The sequence below is a fragment of the Camarhynchus parvulus genome, chromosome 13 (assembly GCF_901933205.1).
Source record: "Camarhynchus parvulus chromosome 13, STF_HiC, whole genome shotgun sequence".
NCBI classification, from domain to species: Eukaryota; Metazoa; Chordata; class Aves; order Passeriformes; family Thraupidae; genus Camarhynchus; species Camarhynchus parvulus.
The window spans coordinates 2,700,746-2,714,900 of NC_044583.1; the positions used below are offsets into that span (position 1 = coordinate 2,700,746).

Sequence of the window (14,155 nt, forward strand, 5' to 3'; positions counted from 1 at the left end):
TTATATACCATCAGAACCCACAAAATAGAGAAATCTGTGCCCTCACTGAATACACCACAGCTGAAGTTATGTTCCTTGCTGAGCTGTCAGACTAGCACCAAATTCAGCTGTAAATCCCCCAAGACTGAAACTCTTTTGTGAACAAAGAAAGGGGTGAAAAAATGAGCAAAGGAGTTTTGCCAGGCAGCAGCCATGCAACACTGTCAAATATGAAAGACCAGCGTTCAGATTTCCTTTACTTTCACGGTTAGAAGGGAGCACCCCCCACAACTACACTCTTTATAGAAACACTTGTTTACCTTCATCATCATTTTCTTCTTCATCATCATCTTCTTGCAGTTCCAGAGTTTCCTTAGGCTTGTTTTCTTCATCTTCTTCTTGTTTTCTTTTTTGTTCCTCTTTCTTCTTCTTTCTCTTTTCCTTTCTTTTCTCCCTTTTGGCTGCAAGAGCTTGTTTTCTGCTCTCCTCTCTTGACTATGTAGGAGAAAAGAATCCATATTTAAACATTTTCACACAGACTAAATTATACTTATAATTCAGAAATTATAAGTATAGAAATCTGGGGGAAAGGAAAAAGGAGAGCACAATGAACTAGAATGACTTTGGCACATACTGAATCATTACACAGAAACTGGACAGAGCTTATGCAACAACAGGACTAGCTGGTCCCAAAACTTCTAAGGAATGATAACAAAGTAATAACCAAAACAGAAGTATTAAAAAAATACAGTTTTAATGGAAGACCAGAAAAATCTCTCATCCTCTCAGTCCTTTCTCCAACATTTAATAAGCTCAGTGATATTTTTGGTGTGATGTCCATATCTTTGATTCAAAAGCCAGTACTCAATGGTTCTATTTTTAACCTTTTTTTTCATATATGGAATCAGTCATCTGCTGCACTGTTTGTGCACAGCAACAGATGTGTGTTCAACAAGTCCACAACCTGGAAAATTTAATAAACCAATGCAGAACTTGTGAAAAACTGTAAGAACTTCCATTAAGAGAGCCCACTCTAGAGTGTGTTACTTTAGAATAATTTACAGTATTCTCAGCAGATGGAGAAGGAGATTTTCTTCATATCTGCTCAACTCCCCTGAGCATAAGTCCATAAAATGCTTATGGACATGATTTACACCCATAGAAATACACCGTGAGACTGGAGACCTCCCTTAATCACACATCCTCTGTGCTGAGGTGATCCTAGAGAGCTACTGCTAAGGAACTACTGCTAAGTCCAAGCTTTCCCAAAAAGGACAATGGAGTGGCTGAAGCAGAAGTCAGTTCTGATTTGCCCCCCTCAGTATGTGCCTCACTTGGATGACACATTAGGGGAAGGAACACAGACACAGTCAGAGCATGAAGACTGACTGCCACAAGAAGCATTAAAGGAAATGCAGCCTAGAGATTCACACACAGCTCAAACACTGATACATGACAGCAATCATGTACTCACTTTTTCCAGGTCTAGCTCCTTCAGCAGTATAGTTGCATTTTTATTGGCTTCTGCAGCCTGCTGGTCTTTAGCTTTCACAATTGTCTCCACACACTGGTGACACTTTTTCAACAGGTCCTGAAATGCAAACTTGTCTTACTACCACTGTAATAAACAACACCTGAGGAGTGAGGCTTGCTCTACAATGAGATTAGCTCCCCTGTATAGCAATGCTGTGATGGCCCCGACAAGAGAAGAGAATGATGTATCTGATTCCATGGATATTAGAAGGCTAATTAATAGCTTTATCATACTATATTATTCTATACATCTAAAACTGAATCTGCCAAGCACTCAACCCTATACACAAACGCACACACACTGCACTGAATCTCATGACTGCCAGCCAACAATCACAACACACACACACTTGGCCCTGATAGGCCAAGGAAACAAAACACCAGGACTTTAGGTAAACAATCTCCATGTTGCATTCTACTTTTGCACAAACACAAGCACAGCAAATAATAAGAATTGTGTTTTCTTTCTCTGAAGCTCAGAGAATGTGAATCCCAGAAATATTATTGGGAAGAATTGTGCCTTACTTTTCTCTGTGAAGAGAAATGTAGCTACACCCCTGTATTCATAAACATACAAACTATTCACAGAATAGGATCTAATGCTGATTTACTTTTTAAGTGCTATATTTAAAAGTAGACATGCACAAATCTCCAAATCAGATGTATGTGAGCAAACACGTACATTCAGTGTTTGAATACTTAAGAATTGCCCATGGATATTTTTGCTGGAAATTCAGGCCAGGATCTTGTCCCCAAGTCCCACTCACCTTGTCTGTGATGGTGGCAATGTAGCGCATGCACTCAATGTCTGAAGGAAACTGGTTCACTTCTTTCACCAGGAACTGAACTACTTTCACATGCCCCTGGAACACCAAAGAAAATTCTAATCTTTTGTATACAATAGTCAACATTCATCATCAAAATACAAGTTTGGTATCTCTCAGTTCAATGCAAAACATTGAAAATAAGCAAGAACATTTTTGGTAAGCTGCTGTTTGGGAAGAAGGGCAGTTACTGCTTGCTCAGTGCTGACAGCACAGCCACTGCTCTGCTTCAAGGTGGCAAAGACAAACTCTTCCACAAGTTACTTTTTATTTTAAAATACAAGGACCAGAAGCAGATCTTCATGGCTTTAGTAACAACCCAAGACACAAGACAACCATCTGTCACCCAATCCACTCTCTTGCCACTCACCCCACGGAGCTGACTTAGACTGTTCAATTACAGGCCAAGTCAGATCAGGAGACTGAGCCACCTGAATGTTATCCTGGCATGCACATTCCTCTGCTCCCAGGGTGAGGAGAACTGTGCAACCACACAAAACACCCAACTGTTGCTTCTGAAGTTATGTGAAAGCAAGGCAGTGTCAAAACAGGGGCAAGCTCAGCACTTTTGTTTGTAAAAAAAGCTGCACAGTTATTTGCTCCTTTGTTAAAGGCAAAGCAGCTACGGTTAATAAATTCCTCTGCTTATGCTCCTTGCATCCAACACCACAAACTGATGGAACCATCCCAAAGCAATGCTCTTCCTGCCAAGAAGAAAAGGCAGTGGGTGACAAAAGAGTGTCCCATCACAACATATTAGGAACAGAATGAGAGAAGCACAAAGGAATCAGGACAGCTTATTGCAGACTGGTATTGTGTTCACCTCCAAAGCAGGACTGAAATGAGCAGTACAGACTGCAGAAATATGGAAATCTCTAACAGTCAAAGTTTTTGCACAGTGTACAACTGGAAATGATAAAGCTAACATCATTTATGGAACAAAGTTTTTCAGCTCTCAAGAACTGGATCTTTGTGAAGTACAGTAACTACAACTTCGGAGCAGGTATTTTATCGAAGTAGCAATTTTGCTATCTTATATTTGATTCTTCCAAACCCAAGCATTCAACCTCAAGACCAAACAAGAGGCACTATTTTGAAAACATACAAGAAGTTGGTCTCCTACCTTGCGGAATGCTGACATGAGAGGGGTGATTTTCCTGTTATCTGCAGCATCCACGTCTGCCCCTGCCTGCACAAGCAGCTGCACCACGTCGTAGTGCCCCCCATTGGCTGCCAGCCACAGCGGCGTGTTTCCTTTCTTGTTGCGAACGTCGATGTGTGCCCCTCTAAAAGCAAAACCCAGAGACATGGCATGAGCAAAGGTGCAAGTCAGAGAGCAAGATCACAAAACAGAGTACAGACTATCACAAATATCACAGTACAACTGGATATAGAACTTCAATAACTAAAATACAGTGGCAAGATATGAGAAATTCTGTCCCTGAAATTTGCTGTTTCATCTGCAGGGTAGTGACAAGGGGAATATTTAAACCTCCTTGACAGAAATGAACACTCATTTCATGTCATCTACTGCACCAGAGATATGCAACCAGCAACCTTTAAATGATCAGTGTGGTGACTACCCACAGGACAAAGCAGCCCTTTGAGATTTTAGCAACACACTGGTTTATGCTTAAAAAGCTCAAGGGCTACTTCCAGGCTTTGCCCCCCAAGTGACAGTGAGGAAATGCTCACGTGGGACTTGCTGGATTCATATACAAACAAGCTGTCCAAGCCAGACACTGTCTGCCTGCCCCTGGTCCCAGCTGCCTGGTTGGCTTAATTAACACTGCAATGGCAAGATATTCCAGGACAACACTGCAGAGTAGGGAACAGATTTAACACCCTATTTTCAAAGTTTCCCATTCCCTTTGCTCTCAGGTGCATGAGGTAATGTGACCAAGAGCACCCTTGCCACAGAGGAATACAGAAAAAATGTGCCACTAATCATTAGTTATAACTACTTAGGGTTGGAAGGGACCTGAAAGCTCATCTTGTTCCAACCCCCTTGCCATGGGCAGGGAAGCCACCCAAGAGATCAGGTTGCTCAGAGCCCCACCCGCTCTGGCCTTAAACACTTAATGAGAAGAAGTGATTTACCGGTTAATGAGGAGCTCGCAGAACTTGTAGTGACCCTTATCTGCTGCAATCGTTAAAGCCGTATCTCTTGAGGAAGGCACAGGTGGGGCATTCACATCTGCTCCTTTATCAAGGAGAACCCTTCCAACCTCTGCATAGCCTCCTGAAGCTGCTTCCATCAGAGGTGTGAGACCAGTCTGTGCAAAGAGAACGAGTTACTCTGTGAAATCTGCACAACATACTTCAGATAAGACATAAATGATTCCTACAAAGGGAAATCAGATTTTTATGTAGCTGCTTATATTTAGTTTAGGAGCCTAACTTCAAGCAGTCTCTTCCTCAAAAAAGACCCCAAAAACCCAACCAAAAAAAACCCCAACAACAAAACAAAACACCCACACACAAACCAACCAAACAAAACCAACCCAAAACCCAAACACTCTTGGGCTTTGATTTATACAAACCCAAGCAAACTGTTGACTAAGCACCACCAGATACCTGTCTCAACAGCAAATGCAAAGTTTATAACAAGATCTCTACAACAGAGGTTAGAACAGATTCAAATGAAGACACAAGTGTTTCTACAAAAATACTCAGAAACTGGCTTTATAGCTTTTCTCTAGCCTCCCTTGGCACTGAGACTGATCTGGGCCCAACTTAGTTGCCAGGTCAGACTGTTAAAAAAACTTACACCAGCTGCTAACATGCCCAACTGACCATTTGAGAGCTGGCTTTTATCCATATCCCCTTTTCTCCAGCCACAGTCATTCCAGAAGCAGGCGGGGTAGACAGACACAGCAATTATTTCAGCAGCCTTAGGAGTTACCAAAAATTCCTTTGTGCTGGGGAAATCAGTCTGGCTGTCTACACAAGCTTTAAGCTTGCTTTATGGCAGGAGACACAAAGCTGTCCCAGAGCACCAAAGGATGGGACCTGTGGAGCATTTCAGAGGCACAGAAGGTCACAGTACTGAAGCCACGGGTTCTACAGCAACGTAAAAGCTTTACAAAGTTTGACTGCACTACTTTGGTTGTAGACAAGAAGTCTGTTCTATATGAGAATCACAAGCAACACTATTCTCTTCCTGCCTAGACTTCACTTGCATGTAAAAATATCTGTATCTGTTCTGTTACTCAGTATCACGTCAAGTTTAAACCTGAAAAAAGTCTAGACAAGAGTCAATCTAAGTTTCATTATAAACTCAGAAGGACCAGTCAGTTTTTCCCTAATGCAAAAAAATACATCATCATTGATGCTTTTTTAATTTTTAAAAGAAACCACACTCATTTCAGAACATTTAAGCTCTGATGTAATAACTCCTCTGAGCCCAGAGAAGCTCAAAGTTACAGGAAAATTTGAAGAAACTTGATGACTCAGAGGCAATAAATCATAAGGAAAGGCAAGTCCCCCACTTACCTTTGCCCTGTGCTCGACATTGGCCTTCCTGTCCAGCAGCAGGCTGACCACCTCTGCCCGGCCCTGGAAGCAGGCCAGGGTGAGGGCTGTGTTGCGGTTGGTCTCGATTTGGGCGTTAATGTCAGAGCCCATATCAAGCAGCAGCTTCACGGCAGGGACGTGGCCATTCATAGCAGCCAACATCAGAGGAGAAATCCCCAGCTTACTGCCAGTCCTGAGGGAAAGAAACAAATTGCAGTGCTCACGGCAGAAGAAAAGCTCTGGGAAATATACGTGTATCCAAGAGGGACAAAATGTTTTGTTCTAAGTCAGAAAGGAACATATAACCTACACTAAAAATATAGGCACTGACCTGAAATAGTAGCATTTTTAATTGATTAGGAGAAACCACCAGAGTGACTATATGCAATAGACAATTGCAATTTATAAACCAGGAAAATATATTTCAGCTATTAGATAATCTGATGGCTGAAGCAGACATAAGCTTTAAGCTACATCTGATTTTTTTCAATGAAAAACATGCTTCTAGCACAGCTGCACCTTTAACTTTCTCTAATTGAGAGTCCTCTTGCTCTATCTAGTGTTAGAATATATGTAAGTTCTCTTAAAACTAATACAGAGCAGGCTTAAGAGACACTGCTGTGTAAATTTGTTCCTCTACGTGAAAAGACATCTTCAAACACAGAGCTGCCCTGAGCACTTGGCTGCTTTCTTGAGATCGTTCTATTTGGAAATAATTTGACTTTCAGACCTCAGAATGGTGGAAAAAGGAAAGAATAGGTTTGCAAACTACAATCCCTTAAAATTAAGGTACAAGTCAGATGAAGTTTGTGATAGTTAAAGGATTTAAAAGCACTAAGATAATATGAACATAGAAGATGTCATCAGTGTAAAAACACTGTTGTAAGAAGGTCTGAAAACACCTGAGATTCCAACCAGTGCCTCAGGATGGAGCCAACAGGGAGTGCCTGTGCCACACTGAAGCTCAGCTGCTCACATGGTACATTACCTGGAATTAATTTCTGCCCCAGCATTGAGAAGAATCTTGATGATATTAACATAGCCACCAGATGCAGCAAGGCTCAACGGTGTGTAATCAGACACATTCCTGTGTTCTTTATTTGCTCCCCGAGCCAACAGCAAATCAACAACCTGAAAAGACAGGACAACTATTAACAGACGTATTGTGGCCTTTGCTATTCTCCAGGGAATGAGAGGATGTTATCACAGACTTTCCAATGTGCTACCAGTTTCCTCTGTCAACAGACAAGATTCCATAGGAAAATCTCCACCCTCTTGTGCTTGACTTTTCCCTATCTCTGTCCAGCCCCCACAGCCCATGACCACAGCAGCCGAGCACTTGTCTGCCAGAAAGGTTGTTTTACCTAAATAAAACTGCAAGGCTTTAAAGTGAAGCTCTTCCTGGGAATCTGAAGTTTGCAAACAATGGACCTATCCCACTCCCATAATGTCTCACAATGTTTGAGCATCTCTTTCAGAAAAACTCATCTCACAATTTGAATTCAAATGACACTTGAGCCAAATTTGGCCATCTGGACTATATGAACTTTCAAAAAAAAAAAAAGTGGTAAAAATCACAGTGACTGATGTTAAAGGAACCAGGAGGAGGAAGGACTCCTGTATCAGAAGTTGCTTCAGAGAAATAAAATGAGAGAAAATTAAACCATTTTGGTGATATGCTCTAGTGGGCCTCAATTTATTATTAACATAAGCTAGCTGATTTCCAAACAAGCCAGAAAAAAAGGCTCCTTGCCAAGCCAAAAACATAAGAGATAGATTCTGGCATAAAGAAAAAAAATAAAGAGGAAGAACAGAAACTTCAGTTGTTCAATATATAATGCTACTACTACAGGCCATGCTGATCTTGCCTTTTTTATGAGAAGCACTTTTACTGTTAAAGATCTGCAATTCAAAAGTAAAATGGAAACTTTCCAATTTTGCCAACTATTTTAATCCTTATATTAATCTACTACAGAGCTCTTGGCCATCTCCATGCCATCTTCTAAGGTACTATGCACATGACTGAAATAGGAAGAATTTCACAAATCTTATTTGGATAACAACACACACACACAAATCTGATAGAACCCTGAAAAACCCTTAAAATATGGGTACAATGTGTCCTGCATTGCATCTGCACTTATCAGCCCTGTGCATTATCACTAAAGCCATGTACTGCCCACACAAAATCCCAGTTTCTGTCCTTGTCTACCTGCACCGGCTGTTTCAGGTTTGAGAACAGGGAAGATGGATAAGGGAAGTGCTCAGTGAATAAAGTTATTCAAGAAATATCTGCCTCCCTCACAGAAGTACCTGCCATGTGAGGATACACTGACTGAAAGACCACAAATCACAAGTGACTGTGACCATTAACTAACAAAACTGGGATAGGCAAAGGAGAGAAGAAAAAAGTCTTAAATTTCTTCTTCCTTTCTCAGAAGAGGAAAAAGCCTCAAATTAGCTATACTGAAACAGGTGAAAAACTTTCCAGAAGAAAAGGAGAACAGAAGAAATCCAACACTACAAAAAAGCCCCCATCTGCAAGTAACAACCCTTTGAGGATGTGTCTGTACCTCCTGGCGTCCACCGGAGCATGCCAAGGAGAGCGGAGTATCCTTCGTGCGCTCCGACTGCGCTTCTATATCCCCACCTTTGTCCAGAAGAATTTCCACAACACCAACATGTCCAGCAGTTGCAGCCAGAATCAAGGGTGTAAAACCTAGTGACATGAGATTGTATTAAAAAGCAACCTTGAGTATCTCAAAAGTATTATTAAGGAGCAGAAATGCACAAATGGGTTGATTCACAATGACTTCTATTGATCATATCTCTTCCTCAGACTGGGGGTTTCCTGCTGAATGCCACAATCTCAGAGCCTTTCCCAACCCTCCTCTGACCCTGTCACATTGAGGCTCTGATTCCAGCCAAGGGCTGCTCAAAAGAAATTTAAACAGTGCTTGCAGTGATCAGTTTGGATTAAGTTCTGACCAACTTCTCTCCTTGGAGAAGTCACAGCTTTCTGCATAATTACTGTTAAATTAAGCTCCAACCAGTGACCACACCTGCCCTGCATGTGTTGCTGACTGCCAGTGGTCAATGTGAGCTCCACACAGGTGGTGTGGTGGTTTTGCTCCCTCAGCTCTAAAAGACGTGAGATTTTGCTGAACTCTGTTCCTGAGAACAATAATACCCAGCCTGACAACTGCCACCACTCAGCTCTCACAGCCAAGATGGGCTGGTTGCCCCCATCAGCTCCTCTATCCAGCTTGCTGAGATCATTTGTAGAGGGTGAGTCATAAGGACAGAAGTGCCTCATGTTTCACAAATCTGCTTAAGATCCCACTCAGGTGCAGACAGAAGCTCAATGGCTTTGTATGACCAATGTCACTATGTGAAGTGCAAGAATTCAGCTCACATTTTGAAATTCATTGTTTCAAGCTTTAGTTGATGGTCAAATTGTGTTTTGGCTTTCACTCACCCTTCTTGTCTCTGTGCTCAATATTGGCACCACGGGCGATCAGCACAGACACGAGCTCCTCATGCCCTCCCGCACACGCCAGGGTCAGCGCAGTGTCGTGATTGCTTTCAGTCTTCACACACAGGAAAAAAACAGAGGCAGATATTCAGAAATAAAAAATAAAAACACTTGAATATTTCTCCAACAGCACTAGAATTTTTTTCCAAGCCAATCAACTCAAAGCTTAGCTGGATTACTCACATGTGCATCGATGTCCACGGATGGGTACATGGGGAGCACGGACTGCGGGGGCACATTGCTGCCTGCCTGCGGGCAGGGCTCGGGCGTCGGGGACTCGGTAGTGTGCGAGGAGCTGGTGGAGCCACTGGGCACTCTGCTATTCACAGCTGAAAATGAACACCAGGTTATTAATCCACTCTTAGGAATGTCTCATTTTATATGAAAAATATTAAGTTCCATAAAACTGCAATGGTCTAATATCAGAACAGTAACGTGGGAAGCAAATTGAATGTTCCTAAAAACAAAAAGCGGCTTTGTGGCAGTTAAACAGTGTAAGCATCGTCTCCAAACTGTGATAAGTTAGAAAACAATTTTATGTATTAGTCTGTATGCATTACAAGTATGAATTATGAAGGTGATTAGTTACCCTTTTCTAATTGTAACCTTCACTGTTAAAAAGAGTTCAATCATAAGCTCAGTTTAAGCAGGCAAATTATTTATCACTAACACACAAACCTAATGTTCAAAAATGTAGTCTTCTTCTGCAATCCCAAATTTTTTCACATAAAGGTTAGTGCACGCTTAGCCTCCAGAGAAAGTTTGCAGAGCAAGATGACTGACAGCAACTCACTATTAATCATGTCTCAGAGTTAAACCAACCCAGGAAAGTGGAAGGGAAGCAGACAGGAGGGGGCAGTCAACAAAAATAAGAAAGCTGAAAACTGTCTGTGCTCCCTAAAATTTATTCTGATTGATGCATAGCCTGTAAAAGATGTCATCCCGAAGATTCAGCATTGCTCAGGGACACAAGGAATGCAACTTTATCTTCTTTTTTTTTTTTAACAATTATTTAAAAAAATAATAATTGAGAATCAGATTTTTTTCACCTAGTTTTATCAACAAGCAGAGAAATCTCACTGGACATCCACTGCAGGGCCAGAACTCCTGTAACCTGATGAGAGTCCAAGTGGAGGCTGGATCCCTGTAATCAGCTGGGATTCCCTGCCAGGAAGGTGTAACACACCTACACAGACTCGATGTGTGTTTTAGCTTCAGTAATCCCTGCTGATAGAGCAGCTGGATTTCACAAGTATTGTCACTGCTGGATTGCCAAATGTCTCTTTGTGTAGCCTCATCAGCTGGAACACCTGGTGAGCTTTAGTTATTCCAAAACACACAGTACTTAGCAGCATTCCTGGAAAGAAGCAACTAAAGGAAAACACTAACAGCTACAGGTAGGAAACAAGCAGCAGCAGCATTTTGCTTTTGTCCAAGTGCTAAGGGAAGGTGAAGGATGAACTCAAACCTGTGTATAACCTAGAGAATAAATTTTGCAGACCAGCTCAACCTTCCTCATTTCATTGACATATTACACACCAGCAATTACTCACAGGAAAATGGTGTAGATGAAAAAGCCATAGGAAAAGCCCCAACATGACCATTAACACCATTAATGCAGCCTACAGAGCTGCCAGAGCCTGACAGAGGAAACACAGACTGAAGCACAGCAAGGTGGGTCACTTCCACTGGGTTCTGGAAACATGGCAGGGGGCTCACTGAAACTTGGGGAAGTTCCATTTTCAGTTGTATTTTCTAAGCAAACATTTCTCCTTGCATAGGCAAAACCAGCATTAACATGTGGTCACCACCTTTAGGCAATGAAGTACCAGATCTGAATTCCTGTTACAACCTTCATGAGCAAACCAGATTTGTATTAAAAGTTACAAATACAAAAGCTCACTATGGATTATCACTCACAGCAGCAAATGAGCATTAATTAATGCAATATGATTGTTTTCTTGCTCAATGCACTGAAATAACTGGATTTCTACAGATGACTCCTTCCAAAATACCATATCACCCTGTTAAGGATTTATGTTAAATCAAACTGGTCCTTCCTCATGGAAGACACTGGCTCAATTTTTTCAGCTCTTGCAACTACAGATACACATAAAACCACATGCATGTGCTGTGCACGCAGAGCAGGGTGTGCAGAGGGACTCCACTGGAGCCAGATTAAGGGTTTTAAAGTAATGTATTCAGTGTTGCTGTCACAGGTCCTACAAATTCTCTGTATTTCACAACCATGACTGAAAATATCAAAGTATTTCTTGCATACTTTAGATTTTCATCTTGTGTTTGAAGTATACAAGTGTGCACTACACACTTCATGTGCACAGTAATAACATTAAACATGAGAGAGAACACCAAAGGCAGTAGAAATGAAGACAAACCCTGCACTGATATCCTAAAATATGCTTTAAAATAAAATCTAAAAACTATTCCTACAACACCCACCAATTAATCACCCCCTGTAAAACTACTGAGCTTACAAAATGGCAGATTTTTCAAAATGCTGTTTTTTATTTCCTCAGTGTGGACCCAAGTGGGACCCATAGAGCAGCAGCATAATTTGTGGTCTGTGGAGCAAAAAAAGCCTGAGAACTTCTGCCTCCAGTTTCATGGAGCTGGATTTATCCCAGCTCTAGTTACACAGCAAAATACAGATTTTAAACCTGAAAATGACCTTGCAGCAATGGTTCCACCATGGCATTAACAGGGAATGTCTGTGGTACCACAGCTTAGCAGTGAAAGCAGCACTGACGCGGCTTGCGCTCGACTCCAGGGAAATACCAGTTTTGTGGCAGAGGTTTTAGACATGTCCAGAGACTTCAGTATTCAAAATATTTCCTTATAGAAAAAAAAATTACCCTACACATGACAAAATCCAGGTTTCCCATGCCCTGCAAAGGGTTTGCAATGTTCCAAATGGTCTGTGTTTGTATGAGTAGGACGCTGAATGCTAGTCTTTAAAGACATGGATGACTATTTTCAAAGTCATTTAAAAATATCAAAGGAAACATAAGTAAATAAAGAAAGCAAGAACTTGGTCTTTTATCCAAATACAACTCTGGAGCATTGATAGTACCTGGAGCAAGCAGCTCTGGATGAGATTTCAGCTGTAGGCTGAAACTGTGGCTACCCAAATGCTGTCATGACACAAGCACTGGCATACAGAAATACTGGACTTAGATTTCAGTTCCTCTTTCCTCAAAGGAATTGGGATTTTCAGAACAGAGAAAATCATCCTTTTTCAAGCCTGAGCAGTCTTTCAGCCTGTCCAGGCAGCTTCTCGGTAACCTGCTACCACAGAGGCTTTGGCATGTTGGTAACTGCAGCTCCTTTCATGGCTCACCATTCATTCCTCACTCCAGACTGTCCCAGTAATCAGTTTTACTCCAAACACCAATCCTCAGCACAGTAACTCAGATGTCACCTCCCAAATCCTTACCTTAAAATATCATAATTCTGTATCATCAACTACAACCAGAATGTCAGAACCAAACAACAAAGATTCTCAGAACACACCTGCAATTTCAGTTTGGAAACATCAGCTCACAGGACAAGAGTGGGACAGAAAAGCACACACAGTCTCTTGACTAAAAATACCAGCTGAGCAAAACAAAGAGAAACAAAAATATTCCAACTAGAGACAAAGCCCAGCAACACAGAAAAGCTCCTCATCTTTAATACCCTAAACCAGCAAACAGCCCCAATTCAGATACTACAACTAAGAAATTTGCAATGGAAAATGCAGGTGAACTGAAATGAAACTCCAAATATGCAAGACAAGAGGCTTCAAGAAACCAGATAGATACTGAGTAATGAAAATGATATCTGTGTTCCAAATTAATTTTCTGGTTTCCCACTCTAAACTGCACCAAGTCTGTCTCTTTTGTAAACCTGGTTAAAAATTTGACTGTAGTAAGTCACATCTTTAATGTACTATTAGGTGCAAGATTTTTGCAGCAGCACATCAAAATAAACTCCATTACAAACAAAACATTCTGGAGTGAAAAGACCTGCTTCATTTTTAGGTTTTAGCTGACTTTCTAAAAGGTACTTGGTTACTTCTGTGTAGTTTTACAGAAGAGGGGATGTGTGCCATGATTCACTGCCACTTTGCACCTTGACATCCACCACCTAAACACCTCACAGCTGACACATCCTGCCAGCATACTTGTAAGATAAATACTCCATTTATGTATATTGTCACTGGCCAGTTGGTCAACAAAATACAAATTTGTAGCTTCATAGAAATTGAAATTCTCCCTTACAACTGGTCCTAGCTGAGACTTGGAAATATTTGCCTCCCACATCACAGAATCCCAGAATAGTTTGGGTTGGAAGGAACCTTAAAGCTCATCTCATTCCATCCCCTGCCATGGGCAGAGACACCTTCCACCATCCCAGGTTCCTCCAAGCCCCATCCAGCCTGGCCTTGGACACTGCCAGGGATCCAGGGGCAGCCACAGCTTCTCTGGGCAACCTCAGGGCCTCATCACTCTCACAGGGACGAATTTCTTCCCAATATCCCTTCTATCCCTGCCCTCTGGGGGATAGAAGCCATTCCCTGTGTCCTGTCCCTCCAGACCCTTGTCCCAGGTCCCTCTCCTGAAGCCCCTTTAGGCTCTGGAAGGGGCTCTGAGCTCTCCCTGGAGCCTTCCCCTCTCCAGGTGAGCACCCCAAAAACTCCCAGCCTGGTCCGGAGCAGAGGGACTCCAGTGCTTGGAGCAGCTCTGTGGCCTCCTCTGGATATCACCAC

General features: G+C 41.9%; 1 protein-coding gene across 10 annotated transcripts in view; it reads right to left on the reverse strand.

The window, feature by feature from the left end:
• The window catches only part of LOC115908880 (ankyrin repeat and KH domain-containing protein 1-like), a 100,439-nt gene that overhangs the window by 20,007 nt on the left and 66,277 nt on the right, over positions 1-14,155 (reverse strand). For all 10 annotated transcript variants that reach the window (XM_030957765.1, XM_030957764.1, XM_030957760.1 and 7 more), the window contains 10 exons: positions 9,571-9,716; positions 9,331-9,442; positions 8,426-8,571; positions 6,841-6,983; positions 5,832-6,045; positions 4,437-4,612; positions 3,460-3,622; positions 2,280-2,375; positions 1,454-1,570; positions 300-474 (listed from right to left, as the gene is read on the reverse strand). In XM_030957765.1, coding sequence (XP_030813625.1) covers positions 300-474; positions 1,454-1,570; positions 2,280-2,375; positions 3,460-3,622; positions 4,437-4,612; positions 5,832-6,045; positions 6,841-6,983; positions 8,426-8,571; positions 9,331-9,442; positions 9,571-9,716 — 1,488 coding nt within the window. The remainder of the gene's footprint in view (positions 1-299; positions 475-1,453; positions 1,571-2,279; positions 2,376-3,459; positions 3,623-4,436; positions 4,613-5,831; positions 6,046-6,840; positions 6,984-8,425; positions 8,572-9,330; positions 9,443-9,570; positions 9,717-14,155) is intronic.